Raw genomic sequence first — 17,011 nt, 5'->3', positions numbered from 1 at the left:
ATCTGTGAAACAAATATAATTAAAATTTCTGAATTTCAAATTTGCAAGTTGAGAGAAAGGAAATGATTGTGATTTCTAGCTAAATAGCTGGATCTATTTTCTTCAAATTTAGAGATTCAAAATGAATCTCATTTTGAAGTTATTCTGTCAGTTGTCTGCATATAAGACTGTTATATAGTCCATTCAAACTTGGCCTCTCATCAGTGTGGCTAACTTTGGATATTTTGTTAAAAGACCAGTACAGTTTTTATGTCTGTTTGTCATATTTCACAATTATTTCATTTGAAAGCAAACTTTTGACATGTTGTATGTGTGTGTGTGTATGTATGTGTATATGTGTGTGTGTGTGTGTGTGTGTGTATCTCCATGTAAGAATATAATCTGTTTTATCTTCTGCACCCAAAATATTTATTACTCAGAAATGTTGCTTGACAATACACTGTATGACAGCTAGACATATTATTCTAAAAGTCCTAATGCAGATACAAAGATGATCTACTTGGAGATAGAAGGGAGATGAACATTTATTTAATGCTTTAGAGAAAAAGAAAGGAAATTAATTTTAAAAACCTATAAATTTATCAAAACATTTATGAACAATAAGGTAGGTCCTCTCAGGTCCCTGAAGATCGCAGAGCATTAGCTCTCCTGGGTGCACAGTCCCCAGCCATAATGCACTTGTTATAAGCAATCCTTGAATACTGAAAAAGTTAAAATGACCTGGGATCAGGCAGGTTTTTCCACTATTTAGGTTTCCAGTGAAATTTGTGTAAATCAAAGGAACCAAAAATTAAAGTAGGTAGGGAAAAAAAAAAAAAGACCAGAAACACTAAGATGGATTCTACAGAAAAGTGCTGTGAGAAGTGGCAAATTAAGGGTACAATAGAGAGTTAAATGATTCAAGAAAGAAACTTAAATATAATATAGATTCTACAACAGTAAACATTTCATTATTTTTGTGAAACTCCAAATTTGCCATCCCTACAATGTTTATTCACTTATAAAAATGCTAGTTTTCCAATGGATCTTGTAGACATGCCATGTATTCATGTATTTATATATATCTCTGACCTGATCAAAAGCATGGTGTTTTAATTAAGGCACAAATGGATTTTTTAAACACATAAAGTATAGCTACAATCATATTTTGATCTCTTAATCAAATCATTACTAAACGTTTATATATTGGAAACACTTTTGTTCAGGTTGAGTTTTCACTATTAGCTCAATATCAAAAGGAATTTTTACAGCAAAACTTAGAATAAATCTTAGAATGGCATTTGATAACTTACCTGTAAGGACACATCTTCTTATTTTATAAAATATTTTAACTATAAATATTAATCAATTTTCCCTTTTTAGATTTCAGATGAAAACAATACAAACATCAGTTTTCTGCTTGACAGAAACAAATAGAAAATAATCCAGATAATTAATGACATTTTTCTGTTTTAAAGTTGGAAAATGGGTTCAAAGAGTGAGACTTAAGACAGGAGTACTAAATATGCATTCTTTAAATAAATATACAAATTAATAATAAGATGATTTGAAAAGTTAGTAACTCAAGGAAGTGTTACATTTCAAAGATAAGAAATGAAAGATAAAGCTGGTAGTTAGGTTTCATTACAGTAAAAATTTGCAAATACCTTCTTCAACATCTGAGATATATTCGCCATCACTGAGCATTTCAGGGGCGTTGGCTTTACGAACTGCATGATTTAAGCGAACAATATAAGTGTATGAAAAATACGTATTCCTGATACTACAACAAAACATTTCAATATTTCCCCAAACACTTTTGCAATGAACTTTTTCAAGAACCAACAAAAACAGTTACTCATAATTAATATGAACTCAAAGGACATTTTCATACCTTCATCATCAGACATATCAAGAACTTCATTCATCGTTTCTGGAACATTCATTTTGTGCTTCTCTGTGATGGTCTAGTAACAAAAAAATCAGTCACTTTAGTGTGAGCATTTGAAGGTATCCACTTTGTTGTTCTTTTGCATGGTCTGAGGAATGTGTCATTGTAACTTACGGTTTGGATCTTTTTTATCCTTTTTTTAACCTCGTGGTACCAGAAATTGAACTCTGGGATATTCTATGATTGAACTTCATCTCTAGCCCTTTTTTATTTTTTTCTTTTTAATATTGAGACAGAGTCTCACTCAGGTGCCCAGGCTGGTCTCAAACTTGTGATCCTCCTGCTCCTTAGGTTCCTGAGTAACTGGGATTACAGACATGTTCCATCATACCTAGGCTGGTTTGGATACTTAATGTCCCCCCAAAGTCCAAGCACTCAAGGCATGGTCCCCAATGCAGCAGTGTTTAAATTTGGGGACTTGGGGAACTAATTCATTCATTAGGATTTTGACCTCACTGATGTATTAATACATCAATGATAGGGCCAACTAGGTAGAGCCTTGTTGGAGAAAGTAGGCCACTGAAGGCAGGACCTTGAAGGGTATAATTTGTCCCAGGCCTCTTCCCTTCTGGGTCTCTCCCTCTGCTTTCTGGCCACCACGAGGTGAGCAGCTTTGCTTTACCATGTGCTCCCTGCCATGTTTTTTGTTGCCACAGCCCAAGGTAATGGGGCCAAGCCACCGTGTCTGAAACCTTGCAAACACTGAGTCAAAATGAAAATTTCCTCCTTTCAAGTTGATTTTCTCACAACCATGAAAAGTTGACTAACAACCACTAAAGGTCTTGGCTGAAGATAAGCCAAAATAATAGCAAGAAATGTCTTTATTAATGGTGCCAATGAAGCCAGATTTAAAATTAGGCAGTCAGCGTAGTTAGGTAAATCGGGTCTAATATGGAGTGAAATCTAAAATGGAGGCCATGTTGAGAATGAATTTCTGGAAAAGTTGAGCAACTCTTGAAATGTTAATGAAGTCCCAAGAAAAGCCCTAGGCCCAAAGTCCATCCCAAAGAAATGTTAATGAACAGCCCCAGCAGATTTGGAGATAGCCCATCCCAAAGAAGTGTTAAATGAAGTCCTTCCTGCCCAGATTACTTGTTTGGCCCACCTGTGTCCCACCCCTCAGGCCTTCCCACCTACATTCCATCACCAAAAACTATAAAATGGAGAGACAACTGCACTTCCATGGATTCCACCTCTTGGGTCCCCTTCTTCCTCCGGGAGAAGTCTTTTCTGCTGTCCTTTAATAAACTTCTAATTTCTACTCTGACCTTGCCTCGGCATGCACCGGTCAACAGCAGTAACACCAAGATTCCCACTTACTTTGTCTTCTCCTCTTATGTGTACTTTTAATTCCTGAGATACATCAAATAATTCAAATTGCATAAATTACATAATTTTTACAAGTATGTGCCTGAAAAAAGGGAGATAATGTACTTTCAGGATCATTTTAACTTCAAAAAATTTTAAAGAACAGATTGGTGTTTTTGAAGGTGCCTTAGTAGACACTGCTGCTGAGCAGATGGCTGGAAATGTGGGTCAGTAAGAGAGCCCTGGCAGCCTGGGATTAGGCTAGAGGGTGGTGGAAGCTTCAAATAAGCCAGACCCCAGGCCTCTGGGGAGGCTTTTCTACTATGGCCATGCTCATCTTGATGTGCAGGTTTGGCACTGGGTCTTGGGTAGGCGGTAGGGACCTTCCATCAGGGTTGGGGGTGGTGGTGTTTATTTTAAAGAACAAACAGCACATTACAGAACAGGGGCCTTAATGACTCTTCTATTTGTTCTCTGACAACTTCGTATTTATAGATCATTTCCACCCCAAAGACACCATCAGCATTACTTGTTAAAAATTTTTAAATAACTTTTATTTAAAAATAAGTTGCCTTTTAATTCCGAGAATATGAAAAGCTAATGGGTAAGAGTTACAAAGATATGCATTTAAATTTTTTAAAAGTCACATTAAAAATAAGAAAGGGTATATATTATTTCTTAGGGATAATTGATAAATGTAATTTATACTGCCAGCCCAGTTATTATGCTGAAACAAGACATTATTTGGTGCCTCTTCCAGTGGGTAACACTAAAATAAAGGGTTAAAAAAGTTCTAATTTTAGAATAGTTGTAGATTTACAGAAAAATTATGTAGATAGTAAAGAGAGTTCTCATATACCCCACACCAAGTTTCCCTGATGCTAAGAGCCATAGCCAAGTAGGAATGACGCATGGAATTTTTGGTTGTAAGGTGATGCCAGCAAGCCATTGAGATGATAATGATTATGTTAAGATGTGCATTCAATTGGAGATTAGACCCCTGCTGTCTGCCTAGGCCTGCTACTTTGGATTCCCAGAGAGTTCCCATTGGTTGGGGAAGTGTGGTAGGAGAGAATTCCGGAGGAGGGATTTCCTGTTGGTATAGTGTGTCCCTGGAGAAGGCCGCATGCGTGGCATTGGCGGGAGTTTTGGAAATAAAGTTTGTTCCTGCTTGAGTGGCTCGTGATTTTGTGCCCAGCCAGACTGCGGCACCCTGATCATTAAAATCTTGTATTTGTATGGTATATTTGTCACAAATAATGAAACAGTATTAGTACATTTGGTGTATTTGTCACAAATAATGAAACAGTATTAATACATTAAAGTTTGTATTTTATTCATATTTCCTTTACTTTTACCTAATGTCCTTTCTCTATCCCAGGATCTCATCCAGGATAGCACACATTATATTTAGTTGTTGTGTCTCCTTGGGCTTCTTTTGGCTGTAACAGTTTCTCAGACTTTCTGTGGTTTTGATGACCATGATAGCCTGGAGTTATATTGGTCAGGTATTTTATGTAATTATCACCCAACTGGGGTTTGTCTTGCATTTTCTTTTATGATTTGACTGAGGCTAGAAGTTTTGGGGAGGAAAATTGCAGAGGTGAAGCGCCATTTTTTAATCACACATCAAAGGTACGTACCTTTGACAAGACTTATGACTTGATGTTGACCTTGATCATCTCCTGAGGCAGTGTTAGTCAGATTTCTCTACTGTAAAGTTACTTTGTTTTCCTGCCTCTGTGAGTGTGTGTGTGGTGTGTGTTAAATCACAATGCTCAGCCCATATGTAAGCAGTGGGGAATTATGTTCTACACTTCCTTGAGAGTGAAGTACTCTGATAAATTACTTGGAATTCTTTTGCCTAAGAAATTTGTGTCTTCTTTCCATTTGTTTCAGACATTTATTTATATGAGTATGGACTTAATAATATTTGTTTTATACTTTGCCCTAAACCCCAATACTATTTTATTTATTTATTTTTGCTCAAATTGTTCTACCTTTTTTTCCTTTTTTTTAATATATATATTTTTAGTTGTAGATGGACACAATACCTTTATTTATTTATTTATTTTTAAGAGAAAGAGAATTTTTAATATTTATTTTTTAGTTTTCGGCGGATACAACATCTTTGTATGTGGTGCTGAGGATCGAACCCCGGCCGCACCCATGCCAGGTGAGCACGCTACCGTCTGAGCCACATCCGCAGCCCAAATTATTCTACCTTTGACCACTGGGAACTTGCAGTTGATTCATGTGTCCCTGTGATATATCCCAAACACAGTGTGTATGCATTTGCTGTTCATTTATTTGGGATGGTAGTGGGAGAGTATTCCCTACTTGAGGGCACTATAAGATGTTCTAGGCCCATTCTGTATATTTCCTTTTCTAGTTCTAGATTTATCCAGGTCTCCAAGGAGCTCTGATTCCTTTTATTAAAGAATGATATTAGCAACTGATATTCATATGCAAAAGGTATTCAGCTTTAGCTTCTGGAAAAAGCATTTTAAATAATGCAATTAAAAACAGATAGGAAGCTGGGTGTGATGGCACACACCTGTAATCCAGCAGCTCAGAAGGCTGAGGCAGGAGGATCATGAGTTCAAAGCCAGCCTCAGCAAAAGTGAGGCACTAGGCAACTCAGTGAGGCCCTGCCTCCAAATAAAATACAAAATAGGACTGGGGACGTGGCTCAGTGGTCAAGTACCCCTGAGTTCAATCCCTGTAATCGTCCCCTCCAAAAAAAAAAAGATAGGAATCACATTTTCTAATGTTCAGTTTCTCTCCATTCAGTTTGTTATGCTGTCATGATTGTGACCTCATTTACTAAAGCATCTTTCTCAGAACTGCCACATCATATGTTATTCTCCTGGATGAGGCATTGTTGTTTTCAAGGTTTGGAAAGACTAAAGTATTCTTATAAGAGGCAATGACCCCAAGGAGCCAGTATGTAGCTGCGGGAAGATGGCGCCTGTGGTGGAGGTCAGTCTATGTTTACTAGTTTAAGATTAAAGACACTAATCTAGACTGCATCAGCTGTAAGTTAGTTGACATGTAAGTGCTAAAGCTGGTCTGATAAGGTGGTGTCTTAGTTTATAAGATAAAGTCTCAAATACCGCGGTGCTGGACTAAGCCTTAAAGACTGTGATGGCCTTTCTAATCAATGTGAGCAGTTCCTCTGGTGGAAGCCTTGTTTTCTTCCTTAGGCAAATTGGACCTTTCCTGTTAGCATGCACAGTGTCTTTCTCTCACAGAAATTTACCAATCAAGTCTCCTGATGACACAAAGTGGAATGGCACTCCTCTCTGCATGTTACAGCTTCTAAGGGGAACCTGCGTTCCCCTTAGAACCTTTCTCTACCTTTCAGAAGATTTTCTAAAGCTATAGCTTTATTTTATCTATAACTCTACATTCTCTTAAAGCTTTTGTTCTTTATTAAAGAAACATTTTGTATTTTGTTAGTGGGTAAGTAATTTAATAGAATAAGATTTTCATTTTGAACAATTTTTACTACTTTCAATTCCTCATACTGAACTAGCAGTCATATTTATTGCAATGACTTTAAATCTTATATAGCATAGTGACACTTGGTCATTGTTAAATAGCTTGTCTTCCTCCTCCCTCCTTCCCCATCCTACAGAGAGCTACATGGAATATCTATAAAATTAAGGCTAATAAACATTGTTTGTTTAAACTCTTTTACTTGAGAGTTTAATAACATGTTAGAAGAAGATGAAATACTCAAGAAGTGTATGAATCAACATATGGGAATTTATTACTTAGATAAACTACATCTTGAAGTTGGAAATGTATCCTGGTTGATAACCCCTGCTGTAAGTCCTTTAAAATAACTGTTTTCCTTCTTATAAACTGTACAGTTTCTCTCTTATGAGCAACAGGCTTATTTTTTAATTTCTAAAGCCTGTACATTGCCAAATCACTCAATCTACAGTAGCTACAGACACTCCTAGGCTATGGCTTTTTAATATAAAGCACCATGTACACAAAATGATTTGGATGAACCAACTATACTTCCCTTCAAGTTGGGAGGTGATAGAAAGGAATTCCTATGAACTGATAACCAGAAATATTCCAGAATCCTCAAATTACATTGTACAGCCTTCATCTCTAGGCTACGTGTTAAGTCATAGAGTCAGGAATAACTCAAATAAGCTTCGGACATGGAATAGTATCTGCCCTTGGTTCCAAAGTTATCAAATCCTAATGCAGTTCAGAGGTTCCAGATGGGGTTAAAGTGAAAAGATTTATTCTAGAGGCTGCAGCTTATTAAAGTGTATCTGATGCAATAGAATCTCCTGCTGAAGAGTTACTTTAAAATTTAACAAAACATTGTATTATTGTTTCCTATAAAAGCTGAAGTGGACAAAGAATAGAGAGAATGGTAATCAAAACCAATTTTGATCCTAACTGTAATTGTTTAAAAAATATACAATTTTTAAAAACAATATGTAATCATATATTATTTGCATATTAAACGACATCTCAGCCCTTTAGGAAACTTCTATTTTTGGTATTGGGGACTGAACCCAATAGTGCTTTACCACTGAGCTACATCCCCAGACTTCTTTATTTTGAGACAGGATCTTACTATGTTGCTTCTGGCCTCACAAAGTTGCTGAGGCCGGCTTCAAACCTCTGATCCTCCTGCCTCAGCCTCCCAAGTGGCCAGGCTTAAAGGCATGTGCCATCAAGCCTGGTGTTGTGCAACTTTTAAAAAGGTATTTTTAACATTTCAGAGTTTTGTTCATATCAGGAATGAGAGTTTTGGTATCCTGACTGCCAACAATGAGATAACAATTAGAAACATGGCACTTCGTCTGAATGGCACAATGAAAGTTCATCTTAGAAAAGCCCAGTAAAACTCTAGCCTGAGAACTGGCTTCCAGGGGAACAAGGTTCTGTTTTCACTACTTACAGTCGTGGTCATGGTCTCTTCTGTCACTACCTTCAGGGTGTCAACCACTGAGATGTACCCAAGGCGCCGGGCAATGGCAAGGGCGGTATTCCCATTCTGGCAATGGGAGAACACAGACAAAGAATTAACAAGCCTCCTTCCGCACGTTTTGCCTACACAAAATGTGAAGGTGAGTGTCTTATCACACCTATCCATTGTTTGGCTTTGTTAGAGACATACCTTACACAAAACCCACTTAACCTGTTTCTACTCATTGGCCAAGTCTGGGCAGCTACACATGGAATCCAAGAGCAATGTCCTCAGTAAGCAATCAGTGAAACAGACCCATTTCTTTTTCTTACATATGTACTTCCTATTAGATGGCAGCACAATTAATAGTTTTAAAGTGTGAAACACTAATTAGATCTCTCTCTGAATAGTTCGCAACAATATGAGTATTGCCCTTTTTCAATTATTCTTCTGAATGCTGTTTATGCCTATCAATAGAAAAAGCAACATGTGTATTCAATGAAAAATATGAAAGAGTCCAGGTCGCACTATCTCCTCCTCCTTCCCTTACACTGGCGTGAAGCTTACCACAGTGAGTTCATTGGGAGAGGCATTGTTCTGAAGCAAGACATTTATTATATGTGTATGTCCCTGTTGAGCTGCTTGATGTAATGGCGTATACCCATTCTGTGGAAGAAAGATGGAATAAATGACTCTTACATTCTCAGATACAAAATAAACAACTTTGGTGGAAAGGAAGGAGAAGGGAGCTTACCTTTGTTTTGGCATTGACTTTTGCAGAATGCTGGAGAAGGAAATTAACAATCTTGATGTTTCCGTAGTGGCAGCCCACATGTAGTGGTGTGTATCCCATCTGTAATTATATTTTTTTTTCCAAAAAGAAACAGCATAAGTACACTTTTAGTAACAGCTATCCTAAATAGAAGCAAAATTACTATTTAGCCTTTTCTTGAGCGGAAAAAAATTTTTTTTTCTCATCTCTCTATAAAAAAATTTACACTTGATCATTCTCAGAGCTAGTTGTAATTATAAGTAACAATACCACTTCACATAAAAATAGTTACTTAGTTTTCCCCAGTGTTCTCACTTGTATTAGTTCATTTTCATCTTGTAATAACTGTTCAAGACAGGCTAACCCACTCACTGCCTGGCAAGAGTCAGAGAGTGTTTTATGGGCACCCCAGACTACTCTCCAAATGTTTAAAATCTAGGAAAAAAAAAGTCTAAATGATAAGGCAAGGTTGAGGATGTTCAGAAGGCATGATGGAGATAGAGTCACAGAAACACTAATGAGGAAGAGACTGCTCTGAGTGCTGGTAGCTGGAGAAGTTTGAACTTGATCTAGGTGTATCTGCTCTAGTTCAAGTTTCCCAGTGTCTTCACTTGAGTTTCACAGTGTGAAAATCACCGATTTAGACAAAGCAACCATCTTTTCTCAGATGAGTAACCCAGGATGGGGTGTGGGAGGGGAGGGTTATAAGTTCATTCTTTCATTCTCTCCCTCCCTGTGTGTGTGTGCAAAGAAAATCTATATAATTATTTGAAAAAAAAAAATAAGGATATTCTGGATCCTTTTCTAGATGGTGACAATCATTGTAAGAGAGACCACTACAGAATTTCAGGGACCCTGTTCAATCTCTGTTCATGACACAGGAAGAACCAGCTCACGGAAAGACAGAACATGAACCTTTTATTGCAACATTTCTAAGCAGTAATTAAAGGAGAAAGGTTCATATTTTCAAGGGTCTGAATCTCACATATGATGGCATGTGCCTTTATGGTGGCCCCACAAATGCATTACTTTAAATTTTAAAAGAGGATGCCCAGACCACAGCCATAGCCAAAGGTGAGGATAACCCACGAGGGATGTGCTGCCCTGTAGACCTGCCTCTGATCAAACTCCCTCCCCAAACCAACCTGTGAGTGCCCTCTTGCTGCCCAGACTCTCCCCAGCAAGTGCACCATAACCACATAGTATGAGATGCGCTTATCACCCCAAAGCCACTTCATGCATGACTGAGGATATCCATTTTTTGGTGATCAGAATTGCTTGCCTACTTTGCAGGGTTCTTCTTTCTTGGAACTGAGGAATCAGATGGTGCACCTATGATCAGAATGCTGCTTGGTAAGGGAGATTTGAATGTAGTTTGTGCAATCATTTCTAAGTACAATTAGTTTAACTGAAGTAACTTTATTCTCAAGCTCAGTGTTAAGAGGTCAAAACAATATTGATAATATTTGAAAAATCTAAATATTCAAGAGCTCTCCAAGTTTTTAGACTACTTGCTTAAGTAACATGTTACAATTTCCAAAGGCTGGTGTGTTAAATGCATTAGATTTGTTGAGAATTGAATCGCTTTAAATATTTCAACAAACAACTTGTATTTATTCTCAAAGCTTCCTATCTCTTGGTAAAACCTTGCCATTATACTGACTATTAGGACTTACCTGATTTAGGTCTCCCCTGCCTCCCCTGCCCCCCTTCTATTAATCTTTGATCTCATTTTCTATTCTTTCCCTGTTCACTGTGCTCTGGTAGACTAGTATTTTTACTATTCCATAAAAACTAAAGGAGCATTTTATTAAAGATGTGTGTGCCTGGTCAAGAAGGATTCACTGTGGGTAGGGGTTGCCATTCCCATATAAGATGGTACCTTGTATGGATACACCGGGAGAGATGTGATTTGAGAAATCCTTTCCACCTAGCAGTAATAAATGTTGGAAAAGACCAACTGTTCTTTCTTGAGAATTTTTTTTTTTTAATACCACGGATTGAACTCAGGGGCACTTGACCACTGAGCCACATCCCCAGCCCTATTGTTGTATTTTATTTAGAGACAGGGTCTTGTTGAATTACTTAGAGCCTTGCCATTGCTGAGGCTGGCTTTGAACTTTCGATCCTCCTGCCTCAGACTCCCAAGTCGCTAGGATTACAGGCATGGGCCACTGTGCCCAGCCTTTCTTGAGCAATTTTGCCTCTTTGTCCAGTGCTACCTCACTTATGATTATCATTATACTCTGAAATAAAACCTTTTCTTTTTTGGGGCAAACCTGAGTAGGGATATATAAAACCCTGCAAAATGCACCTCACAGTCTTTAATAATTTTCTTTCACTTTCCCCTCTATTGATTACCAAGTGGTGGATGTTGACATCTATTACTGATCAGGCTGCAGCTTCAACCAGTGAAATGAAGGAGTGGAGCAGCGCTACGGCTGAGTGTGTGGACTCTGGAGGCAGAGCACGTACTTGGAATCCAGCTTTGCCACTTACTCACTGTGTGACTTTGGGCGAGTCATTGCACCTCTCTGTGCTGGCTCATGCACTGTCAAATGGAATCTGATAACATCAGCTTTCTTATAGTATTGTCTTAATATGCTGACAGACACAGTATTTGGCATATGGCATTAGCTATGATCATCTCCTGCCTCAACTAGTGGGTGGCATATAATAGTACCCAATAAATATTTTAAACCTTGGTAAATAAATGATCAAAAGAAAGGAAACAGGAAAAGATCCAGAGGAAAGACTGTGTCTTCTTGTTGAATGGGATGGTTGTATTGTGTAGCAACAGAAAACAGGCTCAGATGGAACATTCTGGCTGATATTTCCAATCTATATTATCTTGTTACAATATCTTATTTAGTAATAATTAGGAACTCTCTCTGCCCCAACTCGAGACTTGAGAGAGGGAGTGGGCAACCTCTTTCTCCTTCCTCTCCTAAAACCTGTGCGTCAGTCTCTAGGAGTCGGTGCTTTGCCTGAATTCCTTGCACTTAGTGTCATCTTCCTGGGTAACCACACACCCCACAATTACAAATACTACCCAGTTTTTAAAAATGTGGTATTTTAATATAATTTAAAGTACTGATGCTGTTTAAAGGGATATTTTTCTATTATCACTTTACATTAAATATTACTTGAGGGCATTGGGGTGTGACTCAATGGCAGGGCACTTGCCTAGTATGCACAGAGCCTTAAATGTGATTTACAGTATGGAAAAATATTTGCACATACACATGCTTATACACATGAAGACTAAAATTTTTTATAAAGTTCATAATTTTAGTTCAGTGTAACTGAAATTAGATAAGTGCATTTAGTAATGAAGGAGAGTTTTTTTCTTTAGAAACAAACCCTCTCTAAATAAACTCTCAATACTTCATTTCCTAAGGGAAGTATAGCTGAAATTCTCAAACAGCCTAATAAGTTTTCTCCTATGATTTTTTCCTTTATTATTCATCTCAAAACTGAGTGTGAAATAAACTGGGATGGGGGAACTATGAGATCTTAGAATTATTAAATACTGTGAAATAATATTTTCATAATGATAAGAAAAAATAAGCAAACTGTCATGTCTAACCTGCCCATCCCATTTCTGATACCCCATATAATTCTGTTAAATTTTTTTTTTTTTTTCCTCTTGGTACTTTCCTCTTAGCTTACGGACCTATATACACATTCCCAGTATTTGGAACAAAAAGCACTCCTTTCAAATGCTTCTCTTTTCTACATCTCTATCCTCCTATAATTAAGCTTCTTGGTACGTGAGGGGGCCCTTCTTCATTCACCATTCCCTCTCATCCTTCCCCATCTCACCAACTCAACCACTGCAGTCAAAACTGCTTCCTAGCTGGGTGCAGTGGCGCATGTCTATAATCCCTGCGACTCAGGAGGCTGAGGCAGGAGAATCACAAGTTCATAGCTAGCCTCAGCAACTTAGTAAGGCCCTCAGCAACTTAGAAAGACCTAATCTCAAAACAAAAAAAAAGGGGGGGGGGCTGGGGATGTAGTTCAGTGGTTGAACACCCCTGGATTCAATCCCAGGTACAAAATCAACTAACCAATTAACCAACCAACCAAAAACTTTTCATTCTTGATGCTCTTGATGCCAATTCCATGCACAGGATTCATCCTTCTCCTACCCAAAACACTCACCTTGATGTCTTATATAACTGGGCATTGATATCCTGTCTTTCCTGGGTTACCCCATGACAGCCTCTCTTCCACCTCTTCTACCCAATGCCGCTGACCCAGGGCTTTGTCTTTGGTCTGCTCAATGATCACATCTCTACCTACAACTTCAGCTGACTCATTTTAGCTGATGGTCCCTGAGTCTGGGTCTTCAGTCTGGCCATCATTCCTGTGATTGATATTTTAGTCACTTGTTGGGTTTTTCTATCTAGATGGCCCTACATAGTCTACAGTTCAACCTAATCCAATTCTGAGCTCATTCCTCTTTCCCCTGCTGACTTCTCCTGCTGTATTCCCTGCCTGGTGAAGTAGTACTAGGGATCACCCAGTATCACTAGTCAGATCATGAGATTCGCCCTGAGTGTCTCACTTTTGCTCAGTCCCCAAGTTTTACTATTTGTCTGTCTTAGGGTTTCCAAAATACTGTTCGTGTTGGTCAACTTTCCATTTGCCTCTTAACTGAGGCTTTTTTCACTTGACCTCAGCTCTAGCAGGACTAGCCCTGTTCTCAGCTCTTTCATCAGCTTATTCCTAGCATTGTTGCCCAGGATCTTTGTAAACCAGACTGCTGATCTCATCACCATTCTGTTTGAAACCTTTAGCGGCTTCCTAGCACAACAGAATAAAAGCTAAACTGCTTATCCTGGTGCATTAACTGCCTCCATCCCTTGCCTAGGACTTAACCTCCAATTTTTTTCTCATGTTCCTGTGATACTGAACCAGCTATGTAGTTATCCTGTGTTCTCCAATCTACCTGATTTCAAAAACTCAGTTTGCTATCTATTTTCTAAAATTTTACATATCTCCCTGAAATCAGGCTTTGTACCAATTAGCTTATATAAGTAATTCATGATTTTGTGCCTCTGTTTCCTTATCTATAAGACAGGGACTCAAACTTTAGCAATCCCATAGTGTAATTATAAGGATTAAACAAAGTGATACATATAAAGCACTCGGACTAGTAGCTGGCACAGAGAAAATAGGTAGTAATTTTCATCATTATTATATTGTTTTTATTATTACTATGTGTCTCCCTTTCTAGACTGTGAATTCTGTAAGGGCTGGAGGTTTACAAACACTGAGGTAAGAATTTGGCAATTCACAGGAGCTCTAAAAATGAATGCAAAATGTACTCAAATAAGCCCTCAAAACTTTTCATGTTTTTAAACAGTGAAATCAACATCTTTCAGGGGTGGTGTAAATAAAAAATTTCAGGATATTATAGCTTCAAAAGGCAAGAGAAATAAAGCTGGGCACAGAGGCACAGGCCTGTAGTTCCTGCAACTCAGGAGGCTGAGGCAGGAGGATCCCAAGTTTGAGGTCAGCTTCAGCAACTTAGGCCCTAAGCAACGTAGTGACAAAGTGCCCCTGGATTCAATCGCCAGCACAAAAAGAAAAGAAAAGCAATGGGCCTTATCTCAGCCAAACAACACTGACTATGACACTCTGTGGGTGGCAGCACAATTCGGTCTGAACTGACTTGCTGAACTTTAAAAGCAAAGGGGGATGAGTATAAAAGGTCAGCAAACCAGTGGGAGTGCTGCAAGAGCTGTGACCAGGACTTTCTCATCTTCTTCTCACAAGAGAAAACCCTGATATCTTCACTGTTATTATTATTATTTCATGAATTGAATGCTCTCTATCCTGCCTGCAGGCTGGTGGGAGATGTCTTCTTTACCAGTGAAATTTGAAAGCTTATAAGATATAATCAATTCTATCCACAAAGTCAAACAGCAAGTGCAAGAACCCCAACTCTATGCCCTCTGCTCTACTCTAAGTATGGAACTCCCTTCCTTTTCATGTCTGTGATCTTTCCTGAGAGAAAAAAGGGAAAAAAGGAAAGGAAAAGGTTTTCGTAAAAGACAGATGCTTTCTCAAGTGAGGCAGTTTGTAAAGGGCAGTGAAAGATACATGCTTCAAAATATCATCCCAAGAACAAAAACGATTACCAACGGTGACCCAGGTTGGGTGGCTTAGAAGGAAACCCTGGCAGCCACCTGATGTCTACCAACTCAGAACAGAAGGGGTGCAGGGCTGTCTCCACCCCACCTCACAGGCTTTCTGACTGACTTTGGCTACATCCCTTGGATAGGCCGGGGCACAAAAACATTGAAAAACTTGACCTTGACTCTGATAATTTCACATCTGTAAAGGGAGAGGTAACAATAAAATATTTAAGTCTGTGTGTGTGTGTGTTCTGTGTGTGAATAAAACAATACAGAATTAATACATGAATACATTTACCATAAAGCTGCAAATTTCTAATGTAGAGAATTCTTTCTTGATGAAAGTATTCAAGAAAATAAAGAAAACAAGCTAAATTAGCCCAATTTTGAAGTCTGCAATACCTTTTTACTTGGTTCATTCTTTGTGGTACTTTTGTATTATTGACATCTTCAAAATGCCCACACAACTCAGAACCTCTCTATACAGAAAAATGATCTTATTTACAATATTTAATAAGCATTCTATTTGTGTCAAACATGCAACATATTAAGAAATGTGTGTATGTGTGTGTGTATACACACACACACACACACACACACACACACACACATATATATATATATATATATATATATATATATATATATACAATTTTGGTACTGGGGATTGAACTTAGGGGCACTTTACCACTGAGCTACATCCTTAGCCGTTTTTGTATTCTTTATTTTTATTTTGAGACAATGTCTAAGTTGCTAAGGGGTGGGGTGGCTCAAACCTGTGATCCTCCTCCCTCAGCCTCCCAAATTGCTGGGATTACAGGAACATGCCACCATACCCGAAAAGAAAGAAAGAATTACATTTTGAAGTAGATAAAACAAATCTGATATGAAGAGGTAACAAAACTAAGCATCTTAAGAAAATGTTCAGAGAAACGAGATTAATTTAAAGTCATGTCTTTAATGGTAACACAAAACATCCATTTTCTTATCTGTGTTTGAACTGTGACATTATATGAGATTACTCAGGATTTTTTTTTTTTAAAGAGTTATTTTGTCAGAGAGAAAACATGCAAACGTGCAAGAGAGCACACACATAACTACACAGACATAAGGAATTTGGCAAGTGAGTAATACAATGAGCCTTAATTTACTATTTTTCATAAATCATGATAAAAAAATTAAATGACAAGATTTTCTATTTGTGTGTCACAAAACCTAAGAAAGATACAAACTTTGTTCACATTCAGCTGCCTTGGAAGGACAGCTGTGAAGTAACAAGCTCACTAGTATTAACACAGGGACACCAACATGCAGCTAACAGAATACTCAGGCCATTAAAGACAAAAGGGTCCGAGATACTATAACCAGAGACTTTGGTATTCCTTGCATAAATGTACATTTGAAATACTAATGTATAAAAGATCTGATTGAGCTGGGTGGGGTGGCACATGCCTATAATCCCAACAGCTCAGGAGGCTGAGGCAGGAGGATCACAAGTTCAAAGCCAGTCTCAGCAATTTAGCAAAGTCCTAAGCAACTGAGTGAGATGCTGTCTCAAAATAAAAAGTTAAAAGGGGCAGGGGATGTGGCTCAGTGGTTTAGTGCCCTGAGTTCAATTTCTGATACCAAAAAATAAATAAATAAATAAATAAAAAGATTGAAAGTGCTTTTCCTCCTATTCAACTGTGGTGGCTTCCATACTGGAGACACTGTCATGTTGAATGGATATATTCTCTTGGCCTAGGAAAAGGAGAGAGGCTGTACCTTTGTCTGGGCATCCACATGTGCTCCTTGGTTTACAAGGACCTCGGCCACATTCACTCTGTCTTCTTGAGCAGCCAAATGGAGTGGGGTGAGACCGCTCTGCAAAAGAATCCAAGTGCACAGTCATCTCATAGGAAGGAAGGCAG

The 17,011-nt window shown here is 38.2% G+C and overlaps 1 protein-coding gene across 33 annotated transcripts in view; it reads right to left on the bottom strand.

Annotated features, from left to right (window-relative positions):
* The window catches only part of Ank3 (ankyrin 3), a 639,364-nt gene that overhangs the window by 120,042 nt on the left and 502,311 nt on the right, over positions 1–17,011 (bottom strand). For 20 of the 33 annotated variants that reach the window (XM_058577999.1, XM_058578003.1, XM_058578025.1 and 17 more), the window contains 6 exons: positions 16,866–16,964; positions 8,938–9,036; positions 8,751–8,849; positions 8,175–8,270; positions 1,874–1,946; positions 1,647–1,709 (listed from right to left, as the gene is read on the bottom strand). In XM_058577999.1, coding sequence (XP_058433982.1) covers positions 1,647–1,709; positions 1,874–1,946; positions 8,175–8,270; positions 8,751–8,849; positions 8,938–9,036; positions 16,866–16,964 — 529 coding nt within the window. The remainder of the gene's footprint in view (positions 1–1,646; positions 1,710–1,873; positions 1,947–8,174; positions 8,271–8,750; positions 8,850–8,937; positions 9,037–16,865; positions 16,965–17,011) is intronic. The other 13 variants (XM_058578009.1, XM_058578005.1, XM_058578008.1 and 10 more) reach the window with 1 other exon arrangement.

This window comes from Marmota monax, unplaced genomic scaffold, assembly GCF_021218885.2.
Source record: "Marmota monax isolate L192 unplaced genomic scaffold, Marmota_monax_Labrador192_F-V1.1 WCK01_AAM20220418_F8-fsc00019, whole genome shotgun sequence".
NCBI lineage: Eukaryota > Metazoa > Chordata > Mammalia > Rodentia > Sciuridae > Marmota > Marmota monax.
This window is presented reverse-complemented; position numbering and strand designations above follow the sequence as displayed.